Source organism: Myotis nattereri, assembly GCF_964212035.1.
Source record: "Myotis nattereri genome assembly, chromosome: 2".
Classification (NCBI taxonomy): domain Eukaryota; kingdom Metazoa; phylum Chordata; class Mammalia; order Chiroptera; family Vespertilionidae; genus Myotis; species Myotis nattereri.
In genome coordinates, this window is record NC_138076.1 from 23,058,554 (window position 1) to 23,080,585 (window position 22,032).

General features: G+C 49.7%; 1 protein-coding gene across 1 annotated transcript; it reads left to right on the plus strand.

Annotated features, from left to right (window-relative positions):
* Positions 1 to 592: 592 nt before the first annotated feature.
* On the plus strand, positions 593 to 21,651 carry EIF4EBP1 (eukaryotic translation initiation factor 4E binding protein 1). The gene is made up of 3 exons (XM_081082678.1): positions 593 to 916; positions 16,828 to 17,007; positions 19,715 to 21,651. Exons 1-3 carry the CDS (start codon positions 772 to 774, stop codon positions 19,744 to 19,746), a joined length of 357 nt encoding a protein of 118 aa, XP_080938804.1. The 5' UTR covers positions 593 to 771; the 3' UTR covers positions 19,747 to 21,651.
* The last annotated feature ends 381 nt before the right edge of the window (positions 21,652 to 22,032 follow it).

Genomic DNA, 22,032 nt, shown 5'->3' on the forward strand with positions numbered 1-22,032 from the left:
GTGCCTTCTAAATGTCAGGCAGCCTGCGGGCTTTTGGAACCAACTCAAAGAGCTACAAGGAACCTTCTTTGATCAATTTACCCCTCCCCCTACTCCAGCCTCCCCCGATTGCCCAATCCCACCCCTCTTCACCTCGTCCTTTAGCCACAGCGCCCAGGTGGGTGATCTGTTCACGTGTCCTTCTCCCACGCTCTCCCCAAAGCCTTGGAGCGAGCCTTCTTGGCCATTTCTCCAACGCCTGCCACAACGTGACTGCTCAATACACCAAGGAGGGGGTGAATGGCCAGTCAATCCCGACTTTCTCATCTGAGGCACTAAAGCACGAAACTCGGATGGTTGAAGGGAACAGCCGGTCCGAAACCCTCGTGCGAGTCTTCCCCGAGAGGCGCTGGTCGCCTAGGTCCCCCGGCAGAGCGAGGAGACACGCCCCCGACCCAGCGACACGCGAACCCATCCCGCCTCTCACCCCCCACGCCCGTCCCCGCCAGCGTGGCCAGGACAGACCCCGGAGCGCACGGCGCAGGATCAAGGCGTTGTCTGGGGGCACGTGCGCGCTGGGGATGGTCAGCAGGGGGCCTCCCATCTTGGGACGCGGAGGAACCGACCTGCCAGGAGCCGCTCCGAGGCGGGAGGGGCGGTGGCACAGTCGGAACTACAAATCCCAGGGGCGGTGGAGAGAAAGAGGCGGAAGGGACGGCCCGGGGCGGGGCGGGCGAGGCTGCAGCGGCAGGAGGGCCACGTTCTGGCTGCTGGCACTACGCGCGGAAGACCATGTCCGGGGGCAGCAGCTGCAGCCAGACCCCGAGCCGGGCCATCCCCGCCACTCACAGGGTAGTCCTCAGCGACGGCGTGCAGCTCCCCCCGGGGGACTACAGCACCACCCCCGGCGGCACGCTCTTCAGCACCACCCCGGGAGGTAGGCGCCGGCTCGCGGGGTCCGGGTGCGGGCGGGAGGAGGACGGGCCGAGCGGAGCTGGGGATCGACCACCGCCCATTGGACGGGCGAGCCGACTCAGGGGCGCGGGGACTGGGAAACACGGGTGCGGGGTTTCAGGGAGGCAGCGAGGTGACCACCGGGAGCGAGCGGGTGGCCGCGTCCCGTTGCCTGCTCTCTGGGTGCGTCCTCCGGAGCCGGGACTGCAAACTGCCCCATTAGTTCCCTCCTTCTGGGAGGTGGCTGAGCGCCCCCCACCCAAGCAGATAGGCACGCTTCCAGGATTGCCACTTGCCGAGGCGTGCTGCACCTTGTGGATGGGTGTTGGGGGCAGTTCTTAGGCGTTGGGATCAGGGTGCCCACGGATCAAGGAGAGGACTGGCCTGGGGTTGGTTTTGGGTGGGTGGGTGGGAGGTTCTCTGTTGGGATAAATGCCTCGTGTAGAGTCCTTTTTTCCTTCCCGAGGCACCCCCAGTTTTGCGTCGGGCCAGCACCGTCTGACGGAGGGTCTGGGCTGAGGGTGCTCGCCTGCCCCTGCAGCCTCGCCGCCACCTGTGGCAGATTGCCCACTTACGTGTGTGGGAACCCCGCCGAGGGACCCGGGGTACGGGCAGGGCTGTGCAGAAAAACACGTTCCTCCCTCCGGGGGGAGGGGGGACCCGTGTGACCTCCCTGAGAGTGGATGAGGAAGAGGAAGCTGAGTTGGCACGGGTTGGTGCCAGCTTTGGGCTGCCCTCCGGAGCCAGGCATTCCCTCCCAACTCCGGAGCCCCGCCGCGGAGGCGCTGATGAAACCTGCCCGCTTGTTTGCATAATGAAATCCTCCTCGTGGCTCACGTCCCTCCCATCCTCGTGTTGCCCTCACCCCTTTTGCCCTTCCTCCTCCTACACCCACCTCTACTGTTCCTGCCCAAACTACTAGAAAACGGCCACAGATCCTGGCGCTGCGCTGAGACAAGGGTGCGGGTGGGGCGGGGTGCAGCCGCATCTGCCAGCGTTGGGGGCCACATGCTTATTTTTTCAGGCAGCTGTCCCTCCACCAGCGAGGTCTTGGGCTGTTTAATGCAAAACATGCCAAGTTAGAATTGTTAGGGGATCTTAGATGTTCTTGTCCAGCCATGCCGCAACCTTCTGCAGACCGTGGCACCGAGGCCCAAAAGCTTCAGAACACGTGTCCATTGTCCAATGTTACACCGTTTTCCAAGCTGAGCAAGAAATAGCAGCCACGCATAGTGGGAAAGCTGCTCTCTCTCTCCTTTTAAAAATGACCCCAGCAAAAGTTCCCAGGGACTCTTCCTGCCACTCTTGACTCAAATTCCTTACCCCGCTGGCCTTTATGTAGCCCATGCTGCTCTGCTTTTTCTGTGTCCTGATGTGTCTTTCAGGACCTTTCCCTACCGTTTGGGGGATTTCCTTTAGTGAGGGTGTGAATCTGCTGTTCTGGGCGGACCCTGAGTCAGGTCTGAAGGCTCAGGAGGCCCTTTTTTGCACCCTTCATTGCCAGATGGGGAAAGATCAGATTGGAGGCGATACCCAGCAGTACTGTTTATTGGGAACTTTTCACTTCTGCTTTGGACTGGGAAATGGGTGTTTATTGGCGGACCACAGCAAATCCTCCTTTCTTTGAAGGTCTTTAGTTGGGAGAGAGGGGAAGGGGCTTCTGCATCAGAGTGTAACCAGGAGAAAGCTAGCAGTGCCGGGAGCCTATAGACCAGTCTTTCTTGTCTGGGGTGTCCGGTGGGGCAGGCACAGCTCACAGTCCATAACTGGAGACTCCTGGCTTGCCTCTGCCTCAGTTAGCCACAGTGTGAAATCTTCCTCCAAAACACACTCTACCCTAACTCAGCGGTTCTCAACCTGTGGGTCGCGACCCCTTTGGGGGTCGAACCAGGGGTCGCCTAAGACCATCAGAAAACACATATATAATTACATATTGTTTTTGTGATTAATCACTATGCTTTAATTATGTTCAATTTGTAACAATGAAAAATACATCCTGCATGTCAGATATTTACATTACGATTCATAACAGTAGCAAAATTACAGTTATGAAGTAAAAACGAAAATAATTTTATGGTTGGGGGTCACCACAACATGAGGAACTGTATTAAAGGGTCACGGCATTAGGAAGGTTGAGAACCACTGCCCTAACCCTTTGCCAGGGCAGAGAAGCTTGAAAAATGAGAAATGGTCATTCTGTTGCATGCTGTTTTTCAGTCTTCTGGTCGCAGTTGAGTTACCTGGGGTCCTCATTTAAATGCAGATTCTGATTCTGTCGGTTCTGGAGTAGGGTCTGAAATTCTGCATTTCTAATTAGCTCCCAGTGATTGCTTTAAATACCACACTAAGCACAATGGTCCCTTACTTATCCATGGTTTCACTCAGCTTGGTTTCAGTTATCCATGTTCCAAAAAGATTTAGTGGAAAAGTCCAGAAATAAACAGTAAGTTTTAAATTGCACCTCATTCTGATCACAATGACATTTTATGGCATCCATCTCTGTCCACCTGGGGAGTGAATCATCCCTTTGTCCAGCATATGCACGCTGGACATGCCACCCACCTGTTAGTCACTTAGGGTTTGGTACTATCCGTGGTTTCAGGCATCACTAGAGGTCTTGGAATGTGTCCCCCCCCCCCCTGGATAAGGGGGGGGGGGTACTGTACTCAGAAATTAGTAGAACATGACTTCCTTCACCTTTTTACACCTTGGGGTCTGGCAAAAAAAGTGATGCTTCTATCCAGGTAAACTTCTCTTGAGGTTGGGTTTGGCACCAATCTTTAAACCAGGGTCTGGAGAGAGGGTCTGCATGGGGGCCTGCACTCATTTCCAGGAGATGCCAGGAGCTATTCAAGTAAGTGTCCAGCAGTCACTCTTGCTGAATATGGTACTGCAGTGTTTGTCCCTGGAGGAAAAGGAGCAGCCATTGATTTGAGCCATCTTCATTCTAGTGACTCCAATTTACTTTCCAGGTCATTTATCACCACCATCAACACCACACACACACACACACACACACACACACACACACACACGCTGAGCCACTGATCTGAAGTTAAATGTCTGGAGAACTTAAGAGGAATTTGCTGAAGGGAGTGTCGTTTATGAGTATTTGGAGCCCATGGAGTCTTGAAAATCTCCAGAGCACCACAAACCAGCAGAATGTTCGGAATGGGTCAGAAACCTTCCTCTGTTCCACCCCTCCCTAACTCCCCTCCATGTTCCCAGTTCCATGTTAGACATTTGACCCCAAAGCCTACAGGGGGTTGCTTGGGTAGTAGTCATACTTAAGCCCTATACCTGGATAAACTTCATCAGAGGTAAGCAGGTAGGGCTACAGGTGTTAATGACATCTTGTTTGGTTAGACAAACTTGTGCCCAGGAAGCTTACCTTGGAGCCGCTCCCAAGTGTTTGGCTATGGAACAGAGTGCGGGGAAGAGGGGTTAGGTCACTGGGCACTGAAGCTAGAGCACCCGTGTCCTGAGGCCTTAGTTACATAGAGGAGACTACATCTCACTATTTTTAAATATATATATATATTTTATTGATTTTAGAAAGGGAGAGGAAGAGAGAGACAGAAACATCAACAATGAGAGAGAATCATTGATTGGCTGCCTCCTGCACGACCCCCACTGGGGATGGAGCCAGCAACCCAGGCATGTGCCCCTGGCTGGAATCGAACTTGGGACCCTTCAGGCTGTAGGCCGACGCTCTATCCACTGAGCCAAACCAGCTAGGACTACATCTCACTATTAAGGACAGGTTAAAAGTAGTTGGACATTAAGGCAGCGAGGGAAATACAATGAGCCCCCCCCCCCCCATTGACCTCTCCCAGCCCGCTCCCACCCCACAGCACAGGATGGGCCTCTTTTCACACTGACCTTAGCTTCCTTTTAAAGCATTTAGAACATTCCACACTGCGTCCTCATCAGAGACTTTGACGGGGTCTTAATTGTAGAGCACCCCACACTCCCTCCGATGCCCACGAACCTCCCTGTCTGTAAGGCACTTACCACATCTAGAATTGAAATTAGGCTGACCTCAAGGGATTGGGCTTCTAGTTGAGGAAGATGAAGACATACTTAAAGTAGAATTATAAGCATCAAAATTGTATCTATAGATTGAAGCAACTAGACAGACACCCCCAACCCCGTAACCAGTAGAACTTGTATGATACTCAAGTGAGAATTGCCCACTGAGAGTAGTCACCCTGGTAAGCCTCGCATTCTGACAGTGCAGACAGAGCTGTTGGATTTTAATTGCATTCAAAGGTTTACATATTTTTTTCAATATCCTCAAAGGTGGTGGGGCTTATTATTTGTAAGAGGAGTTTGATTTTCTTTTTCCTGGAAGAGCAAAAGTTTTAGATTACCAAATTCGGTGAAAGGGCCAGCAGGGTGGTACCATCTTTATCAGTTGGTAGTGAGGCATTTACATGTATGGGACTTTATTCAGTGTCGTTCCAGAAGAGAAGTTAGGAAGGAGATTGTATTGAAAAAAGGTTTCCCAGGGTGAAAGTTTTTAATGAAAGTGGTTCGTTTGTACACATAGATTCTTGCATGCTCAGACAAATGAAAAACGTGTTACTTTCTGGTCTTACCTAGATCCATGCCAGTGTTTTTTCTCCATTATGATTCATAATAAATGAATCATGTGTATTTGTTTACGTGTTTGTTCCCTAGGTTGGCCAGGGAGTTCTTTCAGAGCAGTCTTACTCATCTCTGTATCTCCACAAGTGAGTGCCAGGTCTGGTGTTTAGGATGTGAAGAGTTGAGAAGAAGCCTGGAATGAAACTATTCTCAGGCCCTGGCCAGTGTTTGAGCGTTGTCATGTGCACCAAAGGGGCACCGGTTCAATTCCTGATCAGGGCACATACACAGGTTGCCACTTTGGTCCCTGGTCCAGGGACATGCCGGAGGCAACTGATCAATGTTTCTCTCTCACATCAATGTTTTTTTCTCTCTCTCCCTCTCCCTCTCTCAAATCAATAAAAAACATTTTTTTAAAAATGCATTATCAGGGTAACCTAGTTTCTTTACCACCAGGCCCGGGTCTGAGCTGGCTTAATGATAACATTTACAGGGTATAATTGTTTATCTTGGAATGTCCAAGGGGCAGAAACTGTGAACTTTCCCACTTATTCCAGCGTTACAGATAATAGTATTACTGATATTACTTTCCTCAGTTATTATTGAGCAAAACGTAGAAGGAAGTGACTTCTTTATACTGAGCAAGTTAGTTTTGGGGCCAGGGTCTTAGACAGTGAAATTGATGCTCCTTATTTACATGTTTGCAACCAGCATCACTGACTAGGCAGGAGCTGATGACATCTGCCCATGTCATTTGGGTGCTGAAAGACATGGACAGATGTCATCTCAAAAGGGGCCTTGTAATCCAATGTCTGTGCCCATGAAAGTTCATGAGAGGGCTCAGAGACCAGGCCTCGATTATCGCCAGCTGCCCAGAGATACTCGTGTTGATGAGAATGGCCGTATCACTTGGCTGTTGCTGTCTAACAAGCCATCACAAAGCTAGTAATTTCAACAACATTCCCTGAGCATTCCTTGATGATTTTGCCTGCACTCGCTCATGTGGCTGCATACAGTTGGCAGCTGGATTGCCCTTGGCTAGAAGGTCCAAGATGGCCTTACCCACATATCTGGGGCATTGCTGGGGACACCAGGAAGGCTGGGAGCTGTGTCTCTTCAAGACTCTAACCTGACTTATTTAGTTGGCAGTTTTCAAGACCTCTTAGGGCTCAGGCTTAGAAGTCACATAATATCACTTACGCTGTATTCTGTTGGTCAAGACATAGGGCTAGTCCAGATTCAAAGAGAGGGGAGCCCTAGCCGGTTTGGCTCAGTGGATAGAGCATCCGCCTGCGGACTGAAGGGTCCCAGGTTTGATTCTGGCCAAGGGCATATGCCCAGGTTGCGGGCTTGACCCCCAGTAGGGGGTGCACAGGAGGCAGCCAATCAATGATTCTCTCTCATCATTGATGTTTCTATCTCTCTCTCTCTCTCCCTTCTTCTCTGAAATCAATAAAGATAAATTAAAAACAAAGAGAGGGGAAATAACTGCCTTGGAATGAGGGAAACCATGTGTGTGAATAAGGATGGGAGGAGTTATGGGGGCCACATTTTCAGACCATTTTCCCTAAGAGCCAAAGTTCAAAAAATGGTCTTTCAGGGAACTTAACTGGCCAGCAGAGCCAAGGCCAGGGGTAGAAACAAACCAGAATCACAAGCCTGTGAATCCGCTCTGGGTTTAAGAACAGAGGACACCTTCCAGAAAACATTAAGTCGTTGGTCCCATGCCCCATTTCCAAGGCCTTATGTCCAGCTCCACAAAGCAAACCATACAGATGGGGCCATGATGCCAGACCACTGGGCAATGCATTCCACTTTCTGTCGTGCCTGCCCTTACCACTACCTTCTCTTTCCCCTTCAAGTGGCCCCGGGCTCTGGGGACACTCTTCAGAGGAGCCCACACTTGCTCTGTCCTCCCATTTGAACATCCTTAATTTTTGGCAATAGGAGGGAGTTGAGTTTTTGAGCCCAGCAGTCTAAAAGTGGGTGGGAGTAAGAATACCAGGAGGTACAGGCGAGCTCTGAACTCCCTTTGGTTTCCCGGTAATGCATATAGTGTGGAAGTTAAGAACTAGGTCTCTTGTCTTAAAGAGAGTGTGTGTGTGACAACAAATTTCTCTTCTCAGTTCTTCAGAGGAAAAGGGTAAAGCCGGCCTATATTACTTTGCCAGAGCTGCCATAACAAAATACCACAAACTGGATAGCTTAAACAGTAGAAATGTACTTCCTCACTGTTTTGTAGGCTGGGCGTCAAGATCAACGTGCAGGCAGGGTTGGTTTCTCCTGAGGCCCCTGTCCTCAGCTTGCAGACAGCCTCTCTCTTACTGCCTCTCCACATGGTCGAGGTTGTGGCCATGGTTTGTTCCTCTGCGGTGTCTCTCTCTTATTAGGACACCAGCATATTGAATTAGGGCCCCGCCCCAATGGCTTCCTTTTAACCGAATGGCCTTTTGAAAGACCTTATCTCCAAGTACATTGAGGGACTAGAGGTTGGGACTTCAATATGAATTCAGGGGGACACAATTCACACACAAAACATTACCTGTTGGTAATGAAATTCTGGGGTCCCCTCACCCTGCTCTGTGTGGCATTTTGAAGTGTTTGGGAGAGTAAATAATTATTTTAGCTTTTTTGTTCTGAAAGTCTTTACAAGCCTTGTTCCTTCTGTTTAATTTTCAAACCAACTGGCCTTATTCCCTTCAAGGGATTTCCTTGGAAGAGAGGGACTAAGCAATGGGCCTTTGCCACTCCATGACCACCCCGAGTTGGTGTTCTTGGAGCTTCTTAAGATTCCGGGCACCCGAGAAACGCCAGGATCTTGGTTCTCTTTGCAGAGCTGGTGGGGGCCGAGGTGAAGAAAGATCTTGGACTGGGCACACTTTGCTTCTCTCACCAAGACTTTCTCCCTGGCAGATCAGCTCCGCTTGCTAAACAGACAGCTCAGCCAGAAACACTGCCCAGACACCTGCGGTTCCTGCCTGGTGGTCACGGTGGTGGGCGATCCCTGGTAGACCCTGGCACGTCTGTGCACTGGCCTCCAGGTTGACCCAGAGCTGGTGAGAGCTGAATTTAAAATTGTCGGGATTATTTTGTCCTCAGACTGCTGGCTTGCTTCTGAGCGCAGGCATTCAAACCTCCCCTGACCCTGTTGTGAAATGCTCTCCCTTTCCCTGGAATGGGAACAGCAGTTCTAGGAATTCCTTTCTTGTACTTTTGCTGGGCCTCAAGTCCTGCTCAGGGGAAGAATGCTTCTGCCAGGGGAGGCCCAGGGGGAAGTGAGGGATGAGCTCGGCTCATCTTACAGGAGTCGCATCCAGCAGCCTTTGGAGCCCGTGCGGGGACTGTGGGGAGAGGGAGGAGGGATGACGGCAGGCCTGCCTCTCAGGGAACAGCCTGTTCTGGCCGAACACTCAGAAGAAGTACTGAAGACCCCTGTGATTTTTCCAGTTGCCAGTGCGACTGCCTTGCTAACTTTAAAGAGGTTTGTGTTTAGGACTGGAGATGGGGCAGGCTAGGCCTGCCTCTGATGTCTGGGTGGCTGTGGGGGGCAGCCTCTCTAAGGCTCAGTTTCCTGTCTGCGAGTGAAGGGTAATGATCTCCCTTAAAAAAGCTAAAATAATTATTTACTCTCCCAAACACTTCAAAATGCCACACAGAGCAGGGTGAGGGGACCCCAGAATTTCATTACCAACAGGTAATGTTTTGTGTGTGAATTGTGTCCCCCTGAATTCATATTGAAGTCCCAACCTCTAGTCCCTCAATGTACTAGTCCCTAAGGGTAATGTTTGGGGGACGCATGTCAGGCTGTGAGTGCAGGGTCTGGCCCACAGGCAGGCAGTGATGACTGAGGGTGATAGCTGTAGTCACCTTACCTGAAAAGCTTAGCACTCATGTATGCAATACTGTACTGGCTGCAGGGGCCATCAATAAATGCTCCCTGGCCTCCAAGCAGCTTCTGGCCTGCTTGTGTGTGCTCTCCTCATTGATTTTCTTCTTTTCGTAGCAGTTGTGTGGTTTATTCTCACAGATGGTTTTTTCTCGTAAAAGGAGTCAAGACACTCATGATCTTCTTTCATCTTCATGATGCTCCTGTGAGGTGTGGATTTTGTTAGTAACCTCCTCGGAGAGCTGAGGAACGAGTCTGCCCTCGGAGTCAAGGGGCTGGCACATGGTGGGCCCAGGTCTGAGTCCAGGCCTCGTGCTGTTTGTACCACTTTAAGCACCTGCCAACAAGGAGATCCTAAAAATAAATGGCAGCTTAACCAAGCTGGAACAGACCCTAGAGATTAGTGATAAAGCCTGGCTCCGGGTTCATGCTTTAAAAATAGCTTCATGAGCCTAATCCACAACCCTTGTTTACAGGTGAGGAAACCAGACCCTGGGGGGATGTCTCAATCAGTATATACCTTCAAGCAAACTGTCCTCACCACTGAGAATGTTTGGAAAACATACCGTTCTTGTATTTGGTGCACATCTGGAGCTTAAAGTCCCAAAAGACACTGGTTACCAAACATGCCAAAGCCAGCGGTGGTCTTCGAGGCATGTTTGTTTCTTTGAGGCATTTTTCTTTGGGCCCAAAAAGGACGGAGGAAGCCTTCCCCTCCCCACAGGTCTCTTTCCAGGGTTGTTTTCCTCTCCCTTGATTGGTCCCAGCTTTGACCGTCTACTGGTCCTCGGTGCGGATGGGACCAAGTAAATGATGAAATATGTCACCTGAAGCCATACAGGTCATAATAGCTAGGGTTTGTGTCTACCACTGTTCTAATCCACACAGTAACCCCCTAAAGTTGGCACTATCATCATCACCATCATCATCATCATCATCATCATCATCACCCCATTCTAGAAGAAGAAACTGAGGTGCCAAGAGATTGAGTACTAACTTGCCCAGAGTGGTGAGAGCTAGCAAATAGGAGAGCTGGGTTTCTAACCACCAGGCTGTAGGAAGAGCAGCACGTATTCATCCTGAGATGCTGCACCCACCCCCTCTCTCCACAGGGCAGGGAACTCCTGCAGCCACTGAACTTCTATTTCCCCCACACAGGCTTGTACAGCGATTCATTTAAAAAGACTTTCAGTTAGAAAATAGCCTCAGTTCTTCTCTACAGGCAGTTCAAGACCAAACCTTGAACTCTGCCTCCCCCGAACCCCCACCCCCAACAGGATCCCAGCTACACCAGTTTGAAACATGCTTTGAAATGTGGGGAATCCACCGCTGTCCTCCTGCCCTGCTGGGGGGACAAGGTTCTGGGTTCCCCTGCTCTGCACCTCCAGTCTCTCCAGGCTACGTCATCCCCAATCCACCTCCCCTATTGCCCCCTCACTTTGGGGCAGTGCAGAATTGTTGGCTATTTGGGGTGACATGGATATTTCTCTGGCTCAGGCTGCCTGGAAGTTGGAAGACAGGGCTGATGGGGGGGCTTGGTATCTCTGTCCCCACTGGCACACACAGGATAGATCTCTCCCCTCTCCCTCTGTGGCCCACACACCCACCTCTGTTTTTAGACTTCACACAGTTGACTGCATTCATTTGTTTACACAGTGGTTCTCAACCTTCTGGCCCTTTAAATACAGTTCCTCATGTTGTGACCCAACCATAAAATTATTTTCGTTGCTACTTCATAACTGTAATGTTGCTACTGTTATGAATCGTAATGTAAATATCTGATATGCAGGATGGTCTTAGGTGACCCCTGTGAAAGGGTCTTTCGACCGCCAGAGGGGTCGCGACCCACAGGTTGAGAACCGCTGGTGTACAGGTCTTTCTCTGACTAAATTATGAGTGTCTGAGGTCAAGAAGCTCTTACTATAGCTAACTGTTGCTTGTGTCCCTAGCGCCTAGCATGGTGCTGGTACAGAGTGCTTCTGTGGGTAAATAAATGCACTCCTACATTTGGGACGTAGGATTGAACAAAGGTTGGTAATGTGTAGGTGAAGGTTAACGCTTGTCCCTGAGTTGCATAGTCCCCTTCCTTGAATACAGGATGTGGGGGTCAAGTCTAGCGTGGCCAGGGGCCAGTACACACCAGCACAGAGAGGTGCAAGAGGAGTGAGCTCACCATGCCACTTCTCCAGCCCGGCAGAGGCCCCCTGGGCTTTTGGGGGAAGTCTACCTATTTTAATCCTCACCAACGATATATATTTTCTTAAAATATATTTTTATTGATTTTTTACAGAGAGGAAGGGAGAGAGATAGAGAGTTAGAAACATCGATGAGAGAGAAACATCGATCAGCTGCCTCCTGCACATCTCCCACTGGGGATATGCCCACAGCCCAGGTACATGCCCTTGACCGGAATCGAACCTGGGACCCTTCAGTCCGCAGGCCGACGCTCTATCCACTGAGCCAAACCGGTTTCGGCACCAACGATATATTTTTAGTTGATTTTTTTAGAGAGTGGAGAGAGTGAGGAGGGGGAGGAGAGAGAGGAACATCAATGTTAGAGAGATACATCAATTGGTTGCCTCCTGCATGTACCCCAACCAGAAATCAAGCCTGCAACCCAGGTATGTGCCCTTGATTGGGAATCAAACCCAAAGAGTCTGAGGGCCATCACTCTAACCACCAAGCCAAACAGGCCAGGGCTAACCAAAAAAGTTTTAACTTGACTTACTAGGAAAGGAAATTCAGACCCTATATCCTTATTTGTTTGCTTATTGTCCTTGTATCCTTATTAGAATTTTGTATTTTTAAAAAATGCTCAATGTAAAAGATGTTCGGTTGTTTGTTTTTTTGCTTTAATCCTTATCTTACCCCCCAGAGGTAGCCAAACACAAACCACATACAGTTAGTTCTGTGACTCTTTTTCATACAATATATTGTGAACAATGTACACTTTTCTTCTTCCAAACAGCAGCTGCACAGGCAGCATTGCACTGTAGGTCTGTCCCATGATTTATTTAACCTGTTCCTTAGTTTAAAAAAAAATTAAAGTTGTGTGTGTGTGTGTGTGTGTAATTATACTAGAGGCCCAGTGCACAAAATTCATGCATGGGTAGGGTCCCTAGTGGCTGCCAGCTCACCTCCCTTCCCAACGCCCTGCCACCATGGCCACCACCTCTGCCGCTGGCCCCGCATCCTAGTTGAACTCCTGGTCAAACTCCCTGTTGAGGGGACAATTTACATATTAGGCTTTTATTATATAGGACTAGAGGCCCGGTGCACAAAAATTTGTGCACTCCAGGGGGCGGGGGGTCCCTCAGCCCGGCCTATGCCCTCTTGCAGCCTGGGACCCCTCGGAGGATGTCCACCTGCTGACTTAGGCCCGCTCCCTGGGGGGGTTGGGCCCAAGCTGGCAGTCAGACATCCCTCTGGCAGCTGGCAGCCCTCGGGGGATGTCCACTTACCAGCAGGGAGCAGACCTAAGCTGCAGTCGGACATCCTTAGTGCTGCTGAGGAGGCGAGAGAGGCTCCCACCACCACCGCTGTGCTGGCAGCCATCAGCCTGGCTTGTGGCTGAGCAGAGCTCCCCCTGTGGGAGCACACTGACCACCAGGGGACAGCTCCTGCATTGAGCATCTGCCCCCTGGTGGTCAGTGTGTGTCATAGTGACCAGTCATTCCCAGTCGTTCTGCTGTTAGGGTCAATTTGCATATTACCCTTTTATTATATGGGGTAGAGGCCTGGTGCACGGGTGGGGGCTGGCTGGTTTGTCCTGAAGGGTGTCCCGGATCAGGGTGGGGGTCCCGCTGGGGTGCCTGGCTAGCCTGGGTGAGGGGCTGATGGCTGTTTACAGCTGGTCACACCCCCTTCAGGGTGGGGGTCCCCACTGGGGTGCCTGACCAGTCTGGATGAGGGGCTGAGGGCCATTTTCAGGCTGGCCAAGCCCCTCCAGCGATGGACGCTCTCAGCCTCTCCTTTTATTCTTTTTTCTTTTTTTATTCTGGTATTTATTTACCTTCTATAATTGAAACTTTGTAGCCTTGAGAAGAGCTCAGAGCCGGCCAGGGTGGGTGGGAGGGAAGCCTCCTGCTCACTCCAGCTCCATGGCCACGGCCGGCTGAAAGCAGGTATCTGGGGTTTATTTATCTTCTATAATTGAAACTTTGTTGCTTTGAGTGGAGCTCAGAGCTGCCACAGCAGCTTGGCTTCCTCCATCATTGGGGCAAGCAAGCCTCCTGCTTGCTCCAGCTCTGTGGCTGCTGGCTGCCATCTTGGTTGGGTTAATTTGCATATAGTCACTCTGATTGGCTGGTGGGCATGCCTTAAGGCGTAGTGAAGGTATGGTCAATTTGCATGTTTGTCTTTTATTAGTGTAGATTATTCTGTCTACTTTTGTATGTGCTTGATTTTTTCCAGAGTAAAAGTATTTTAAAGTTACTATATGTAAATAGTTTATATATGTAAATAGTTAAAACTCAAAAGTATTAAAAGGCTTCTAACAAAACAGCAACCTCTTGCCTCTCCCACCCCATCTCACCCTTCAGAAACAACTAACAACATTTTTCAGCTTTCATCTATTGACTTGCTTTTTTGATAGATGATAATTTATTGGCATGCATACACCACCCTTTTTCTCCTCCTATTCTCCCAATATAATTATATCACAAAATTTTAAAAACACATATTCATTACTTTTATTGCTATGACTCTATGAGCCAACTAGAAATGGAGTTTCTATTTTTTACAGCTTAAAAACAATTGCTCTAGGGCAGTGGTTCTCAACCTTTCCACTGCCCTACAGCATTCTGGAGACTGGTGGCTCAATCTGGTGGCTAGCTGAGGTTTTTCCCCCTGGGGAACCCCCTCTCCAAATCAGTTTCTGTAGGGCTTTATCGTTACTCATTATCCTGAAGCAGGGGAGGGGATTTGAGGCTCACCATTCAGAAAGTCAGCTTTAGCTTAATTTCCCCTCCCTCCTGGGGTGAGGAGCACATGGCAGCCCTGCATGTTATCAGCCCCCATCCCCTTCCCCATCTGCTTCTAATCCCTGCACCTCCCTGGGGTTCTCTGGGGCGGCCCCAGTTGCTTCACGGTATAACCTCCACACCCCACCCCTGCATTTAGGTGTCCCCTTTTCCCTCTCTGTTCGCACCATTCCTCTGCTCACCTTCTGTCTTTATATATTGTGATTTGGGAACAGTTTGAGCCTCACCTGCATCCCAGCTGGAGCCTGTGCTTCTGTTTCTTAGTGTTTTACATGACTTTTGAGAGGAGCAGCAGGAAACTGCTGCGCTCTGCCATCTTGAAGCCTGTTAGATCCTCAAAAACTCTTGTTTGTAGAAACCTAGTGGAGTTGGGTCATTTTCCCAAATATGGAGAGAGGACGTAGGCCCTCGGCTAAAAAGGGTTGTGGTGCGGAGACCCGCCTGGTGTGATATCCACACTCCCCAGAAGACCTCACCTGACAGCGCCCTCCAGCACTGCTGCTCTCACCTCACAGGGACCCCCTCTGGCATCCCCTCTGGTGTCCATTTCCTGTCCCTAAAGGCAGGCCAAGTCCCCAGCACCAGGAAGCCACAGCAACCTTCCAGCCAAGAGTTCCTATTTTTGACAATATGGAACTGTGTGTGTATTTTGTTTACGTTTTCCTCATCTCTGGGAGGTGTAGGGAATTTCCAGAAGATCACTGTTAAGCGAAGCTGTGTAGTGGTGAATCCCATGAAGGGATGGAAGGGAAAAGGCTTTAACAAGCCCAAGCACTTCATAGGAAACATTCCCACCACATTGACCGGTAGCTTCCGTTCCTCATCCTTCCCAACTGAATCAGAGGTGGCTTTGTGGTCTCTCTCCTTCCCCCCTCTTGGTGCCTTGTCAGCGGGCTTTCTGAACACCAGTGTCTACCCTCCGCAGCTAAAATGCCCTCGGGGTGGGTGTCTTAGATGCTACCTCTGCCATCACTTAGTTTGTAGATTTTATTAGCACAAATGAGGGTTTGGCAAAAGTAGGTTTACGGTTGTGTGTTTCTGTATGTGAAACACAGAGTTCATTCATGTATTATTATTGATGAATTATTGTTTTCCATACAAACAACTGTAAACCTACTTTTGCCTCACCCTGTATTAAATTATATCCTGTTATGTATTAAAAGGAAATTTGATACCACCCACTATATATGGAAAACCAGATTCGCTTGCCATTAATAGAAAGTAACTATAAAAAGAAATATAATGACAACAAGACAGTTTTAAATTCTAGCTGGATTCCCCTGGCTATGGAAGGCTTTGAACCTGAGGCCTGCTCTTGGTTGAGAAGGGAGCAATCAGCAAATGTTAGTGAGCTGTTATATTACTGGTGCTTCCGAGGGGATCAGGAATAACCTCTCACTGTTCACTGTCGTTTGATGGATCAGCTGGGTCTCCCACGAGGACCCTGAGTCCCGTACTTTAGAAAACACCCCTTTTTAAGTATCACAGGATGGGTCCAATATGTTGTTTTAGGATAGTGAATGATTCCATAAGACTTGGTCCCTACCTTAGGGTGACACTTGTGAAAAGAGAACAGAAAGAAAATGAATGGAACTCAGACCATCTACAAAGCTTGAAGTGCAGTGGCGCCTCAGAGCAATGGATAAACTGGTGCCAGGGACAGAGCAGGCTGGCACGGGGAGGTGGACTTAACAGGAGACCCTTTTGTGGGCCTTTCCTCTCCACAAAGCCCAGGCAGGGACGTTCTCATCTCTACTAGTCGGGGAATGCCTTGATTTTTTTTGACCACACATTTGTAAAATGGAGTGAAAGATCCTGGATATCCCCTGAGGGTGCTAAAAGGATGGGATTGAAAAGTGAGTAAAAAAACACACCTTTTCCACCATGGGACATGATTGTCCAAGTAATAACGCTGAGCTCCAATGAGGTCAGTGAATTGGTGGGCTTGAGGGAGCGAGCGCAGGGTGTGCCAAGCTCTGAGCGGAGAAAGGACGCAGTCTGGTGGCCAGTGGGCCCCTTCTTCCACCAGAGTGCCCCTCGTAACGGGGAATCAGGGCAGTTTGGTGGCAGCAGAGCCCTAGGCACCTGAATAAGTCTCGTTCCACCTTTTATAGGTCTGTCTTTTTTAAAAACATATTTTTAAAAATTTATTTTGAGAGAGAGAGGGGGGAAGGGAGAAGAAGAGAGAGTAAGAAACATCAATCGTCTGCCTCCTGCACACCCCCTACTGGAGATCAAGCCCACAACCCATGCATATGCCCTGGCTGGAATCAAACCGGTATCCCTTCGGTGCACAGGACACCACTCAACCTGGCGATAGGCCAGGCTTTTACAGGAGGACCTGCTGCCTGTGCTGCGGCCATGCCTCAGAGACGTGGAAAAATGAGCAGGCAGGCGGTTCAAAGTGGCTCTACCAGTGTCCCTGTTCCCTTCCAGGTACCAGGATCATCTATGACCGCAAGTTCCTGATGGAGTGTCGGAATTCACCTGTGACCAAAACACCCCCACGGGACCTGCCCACCATTCCGGGGGTCACTAGCCCTGTAAGTGACGAGCCCCCCACTGAAGCCAGCCAGAACCACCTGCAGAACAGCCCTGAAGATAAGCCAGCGGGCGGTGAGTGGCCGGGCTTGGCCAGGGTCTTCTTTGGGATGGGCATGTATGTGGCTTGAGAGTCCTCGCCACTAGGGGGAGTTCCAGGGAGGGACTGAGAGTGACTGTCTCACCTGTGGAGCAGCTCAGAGTCCAGAGGGAGTCGGGTAAGGATTGGGGGAATGGTGGGGAGAACTTTCATCAGTACCAACTTTCCCCATGAAAGGGGCCCAAGAACCACAGAAAAGATGATTTGGCCTCATCAGGTAATCTAATCAGTGGGGAGCTTGATTGAGATGGAAGAGGCCCCACATAGCAAATTTCCTAAGTGTGCCCCTTTATATAATTGTTCCTAAAGCTACACCTTGCATCTGCAACACTAGAAACACCACATCCACGATATTCATGTATAGGAGACAACTTTTCAACGACATGGTGTACTTGTCCCCCAAGGAAATTACATGTCTATGGGCTCAGAATGGCATCCAGGATGCCTTCTGTCAGGGTATCATCCACTAGTGGATTCTTGATGAATAGTAGAAACGCAACCAGTTATTTGCAGGTTTGCCATGGGGTCTCTAAGCCCTTCTGATCCCTCCTTCCTTCCCGCCAAGTCATCAGAACAGCCCCCCTGGCAGAGGTGTGTGTGAATGTAATCTCTGTGGCACCGTGACTGGCTCATCAGAGTGTCTGAGCTCTCCCACCATGGGAGGATGCAGTGTAAGCACTTGCAGACAAACCGAGTCAGCCTGGGACTCGCCCGCCCTTCACCTGGAAGGCAGTACACCAGGCCCTACAGGAAGCAGCTGAGACCTCTGGCTGGGCTGGCTCTGCTGACAGCAGCAGAATCCATCTACCAGGAGCCTGCAGGACATGAATCATAATTACCTTGGGAACCCCAAAGTCCAAGACAGGAGACAGTTGCCTTGCCTTTCAGGCTTGGAGAGCAGTGGAAAGGTGGGAAGAGACGCAGAGAGCGATGAGGACAGCCCTGGGTAGCGGGGTTTCCTGCAGTGTGTTAAAGGATGGAGAGAAGGAGGAACAGATTCACGTGGCTGGTGGCATGGTGCCTTATACCCCTACTTTTTGCTTCAAATCAAAGACTGGAAGTTGAGGGTGGAGGTGCAACTCCTGAAGTTTTTCTAAAAAATATTTCTATTGATTTCAGAGAGGAAGGGAGAGGTAGAGAGAGATAGAAACATCAATGATGAGAGAGAGTCACTGATTGGCTGCCTCCTGCACACCCCACACTGGGGATCGAGCCCACAACCTGGGTATGTGCCCTGACTGGGAATTGAACCTTGACCTCCTCCTGGTTCATAGATTAATGCTAAACCACTGAGCCGTGCCGGCTGGGCACTCCTGCAGTGGTTAAGTCACCACTACGTGAAGGCTGTCCCTGGTCCCCACGCGCATATTCTCTTATATCCCAGTTTCTAGAGCTGCTCTGGCCATAACAAATGCAGGGTTGGCCCAGTGGTGCCCCAGGCAGCAACCTTACCCACAATAATAACCTAGTAGTTTCTCACAGCTGTGATGGGGTGAGATGGTAAGGGAGGGACATCATTTTTCATTTTGCTGAACTGGATGTAAGAAGCCAAGGCTCCTGGTCTTGAACCCACATATTTGTGTTAACGTAACCAGAAGAAGGGGCCAGTTGTTTCTCTGTGGGGCTAGAGCAGGCATCTTACTATGTAGAACCTTGGGCCTTGCCCAGGAGATGCTGAATGAGGCAGTTCTATTAAAAAGAAAGTCTGCAGCATGAATGCCTTGGAAATTTTAGTGGAAACGGGAGTGAGGGCAGTGAGTGGCTGAATTATTGCAGGGTCAATCAGAGTGTGCTGAGTGGGTTATGGCATCATTTTCTTAACCAAAAGTTGGGACACGTGCTCCAAAAAGCTCTATGGAATAATTAAGGACTATTTTTCTATGACATTGTATTTATGTCAATTCACAAGTAATCATTCTTATAAAAAATAATAAAAAGTATTCAAAATTCAGGACTATCACCTCTCCTATGGGAGACCTGGCCTCTGTGCTTTTGGGATTGGGGAAGAGAGCACAGCTAGACAGGGCACCTTCAGATCGATGTTTCCAGGAATACCTACTGTAGTCCTGCCTTCGCCTCCATTCTCCTTGGCAACATAAATTTGGCCTCTGCTCTTCTTGTAGGAACACCAGAATGAAAAGATAACACATCTCCCTGGCTTCTAAAATGTCAGTTCTAGTGGTTGAGCGTCAACCTAGGAACCAGGAGGTCACAGTTCGATTCCCAGTCAGGCTGCGCTTGGGTTGCAGGCTCAATCCTCAATGGTGGTGTGCAGGAGGCAGCCGATCAATTGGTGGTTCTCTCTCATCGCTGATGTTTCTATCTCTCTCTCCCTTTCCTTTCCTCTTTGAAATCAATAAAAATATATTTAAAAAAATAAAAATAGCCCTAGCTGGTTTGGCCGAGTGGATAGAGCGTCGGCCTGCAGACTGAAGGGTCCCGGGTTTGATTCTGGTCGAGGGCATATGCCCCGGTTGCGGGCTCAATCCCCAGTAGGAGGTGTGCAGAAGGCAGCCGATCAATGATTCTCTCTCATCATTGAAGTTTCTGTCTCTCTCTCCCTCTCCCTTCCTCTCTGAAACCAATAAAATATATTTTAAAAAATAAAATGTAAAAATAAAACAAATGTCAGTTCTACCAATCACCATTGCTCACCTGGCCCTCTGTCCTTTCTCTCACCAGGTGAAGAGTCACAGTTTGAGATGGACATTTAAAGGACCAGCCAGCAGATCGAGCAATGCCTCTGGGCCTCTCTGGCCCTTCTCCGGAGAAGCGTCACACCGCCAGTTATCATCCTGGGCAGGCACTGGGTGGGGGTCCACCACCCCAGTCCTCTGCTCCCTCAGTCAGGGCACCAGTCCCCCCTTCCTCTTGGTGAACACCAGCAGATACCTCTTTGTGCCTCCATTCATGCAAGAGCTGGCACCCCAAGGGAGTGACTCTCAAGAGCACACACCCTGCAGCCTGGGGCCAGGAAGTGGACTTGGAGGAGCCCTTCTGAATGACCATCGGCTCTCTTCCTCTGAGGGCACACCGCCCCTTCCTTAAGTTGGTGTGCTTGGGGAAGTCCCCCTCCCCTACTTCCTCAACAGAGGAAATAAAAGCCACCGTTGCCCTTGGGCCAAAACTTGGCCCCTGTCTGAGCTTTTTTCTACTCCATGGGGATAGCTAACACCAACTACTCTGCACAGTGCATGTAAAGCACTTTCCTATACGTTATCTCCTTCGATTCTCATGCTGATCTGTGATGGAAGCAGAGCAAGTGTCATCCTCACTTTACAGCTCGGAAGCCAAAATCACACACTAGCAACAGGAGAGGTGGGACTGGGTGTGAACTGTGCCACTTTCCATCAGTGGTGGGTGCCGCCTCTTTTCTGGGCTTTGTTTCCTAAGCCTGGCAAATGACCTGTCCCCTTCACTCTGCTTCGTTCATGCAAGAATCAAAGGGAAGAGCCTGAGCCTTGGCCAGTGTAGAGCCTCTTCGATCCATGTGCCCCTGGTATTTGTTGAGTGATCCCTTTGTGTGAGCTGCCATTAGGGATACAAACATGAGACAAGCCCTCTCTCTCACTCTCTTTTCCACCAGCTTTCTGCTTTATCATTTCATTGAAGCATACGATTTACCCATTAAGAAAAGTAGCACAAAAGAGATTATATAGGATTAGTTACCAGCAAGTGGTCCATGCAAATGGAGGCTTCATAGAAGTGACATTACAGTTGTTCCTGAGAAGGAGCGGGCTGGGCAGAGGCAGGCGCCCAGTGTTTTTGGGATCGGGTGGTCTTATGGATTCAGGGTGTGCAAGGACAGGACATCAAGTTGCCTGCTTTGGCCAGAGCAGGCAATTTATGTGAGTGGGGATGGCTTTTATAAATGTCTAAAAAAGCCCAGGTCTCTAAGGGCCTTCCTTGGATGCCAAGCAGATGTGGAGGAGCCCTTCTGAATGATCTGGCTCTGTAAGCACTTTCCTAGACATTATCTCATTTTTGATTCTCATGCTGATCCTGTGACAAGTAGAGCAAGTGTCATTCTCATTTTACAGCTTAGACCAGCTCAGAAGTTAAAGTCACACACTAGGAAATGAGAGATGGGCCTGGGTTTGAACTGGGTGTTTGCTGAGAAACAAGGTGTTTCTCATCATAGGCTGGGGGGTGATGGCCTCCGGACAAGAGGCAGTGGCTGACATGGACTTGACAAGCTCTGTGCTCATAGCACTGGTCAATCTGCTGTTTGGGGAGAAGCAAGCCTTAGTGGCCAAGTCCCTGGCCTGGCCTTTTCTGTAGCTGAGTTGGAGTCCCCTTCCTGCGGCTGGAATCCATGTGCCTGGTGATGGTATGTGGAAGGGCCCAGCCACAGTGGCCTGTTGACTCTAGGCACACAGCATACCCTTTTGGTATAAAAAGAAAGTGAAACCATGGAGAGACCACCACCACCAGAGCAAAGAACAACTAAAGCTCCAACTAGGATCAAATGAGATCTGATCAGCCTTCCCAATCCCTTAGCTTTTCATTGAAAGCACCTTACTCTCTCCCCTCCTGACCAACCAGAGGTCTTGCCCACAAGTCCACATGATCCGATCCATTCCTCTTCTAGGTGCTATATTTCAGGATCCAAGAGACGTAAAAAAAAAAAAAAAAAAAAAAATCAGCTTCTCTGACAATAAGAAAATTGTTCACAAGTTTCTTCACTTTCTTCAATCTTTCCCATTGATTGAAAGTATCCTCCAGAAAACCCAGGTATTTCTTGAGCATTATTCTGGCTGGATCATGTGGAATAACAAAGACCTATGACACAGTCCTTATCCTTGAGGAAGTTAAAATCTTAGGTACCAGTAAGGCTCCTGTGGTCCAGTGTAAGATCCCAGTGTATGGAGTCTTAAGGCTTCTCTAGAGATACTCTAGGAAACCATCACAGTTTGGCCTGCTCACCCGCTAGCATCAGCAAAAGCACTGTTTGCAGTCAGGGAAACCCAGTTGACTGTGGGACAGAGCCACATGCGATA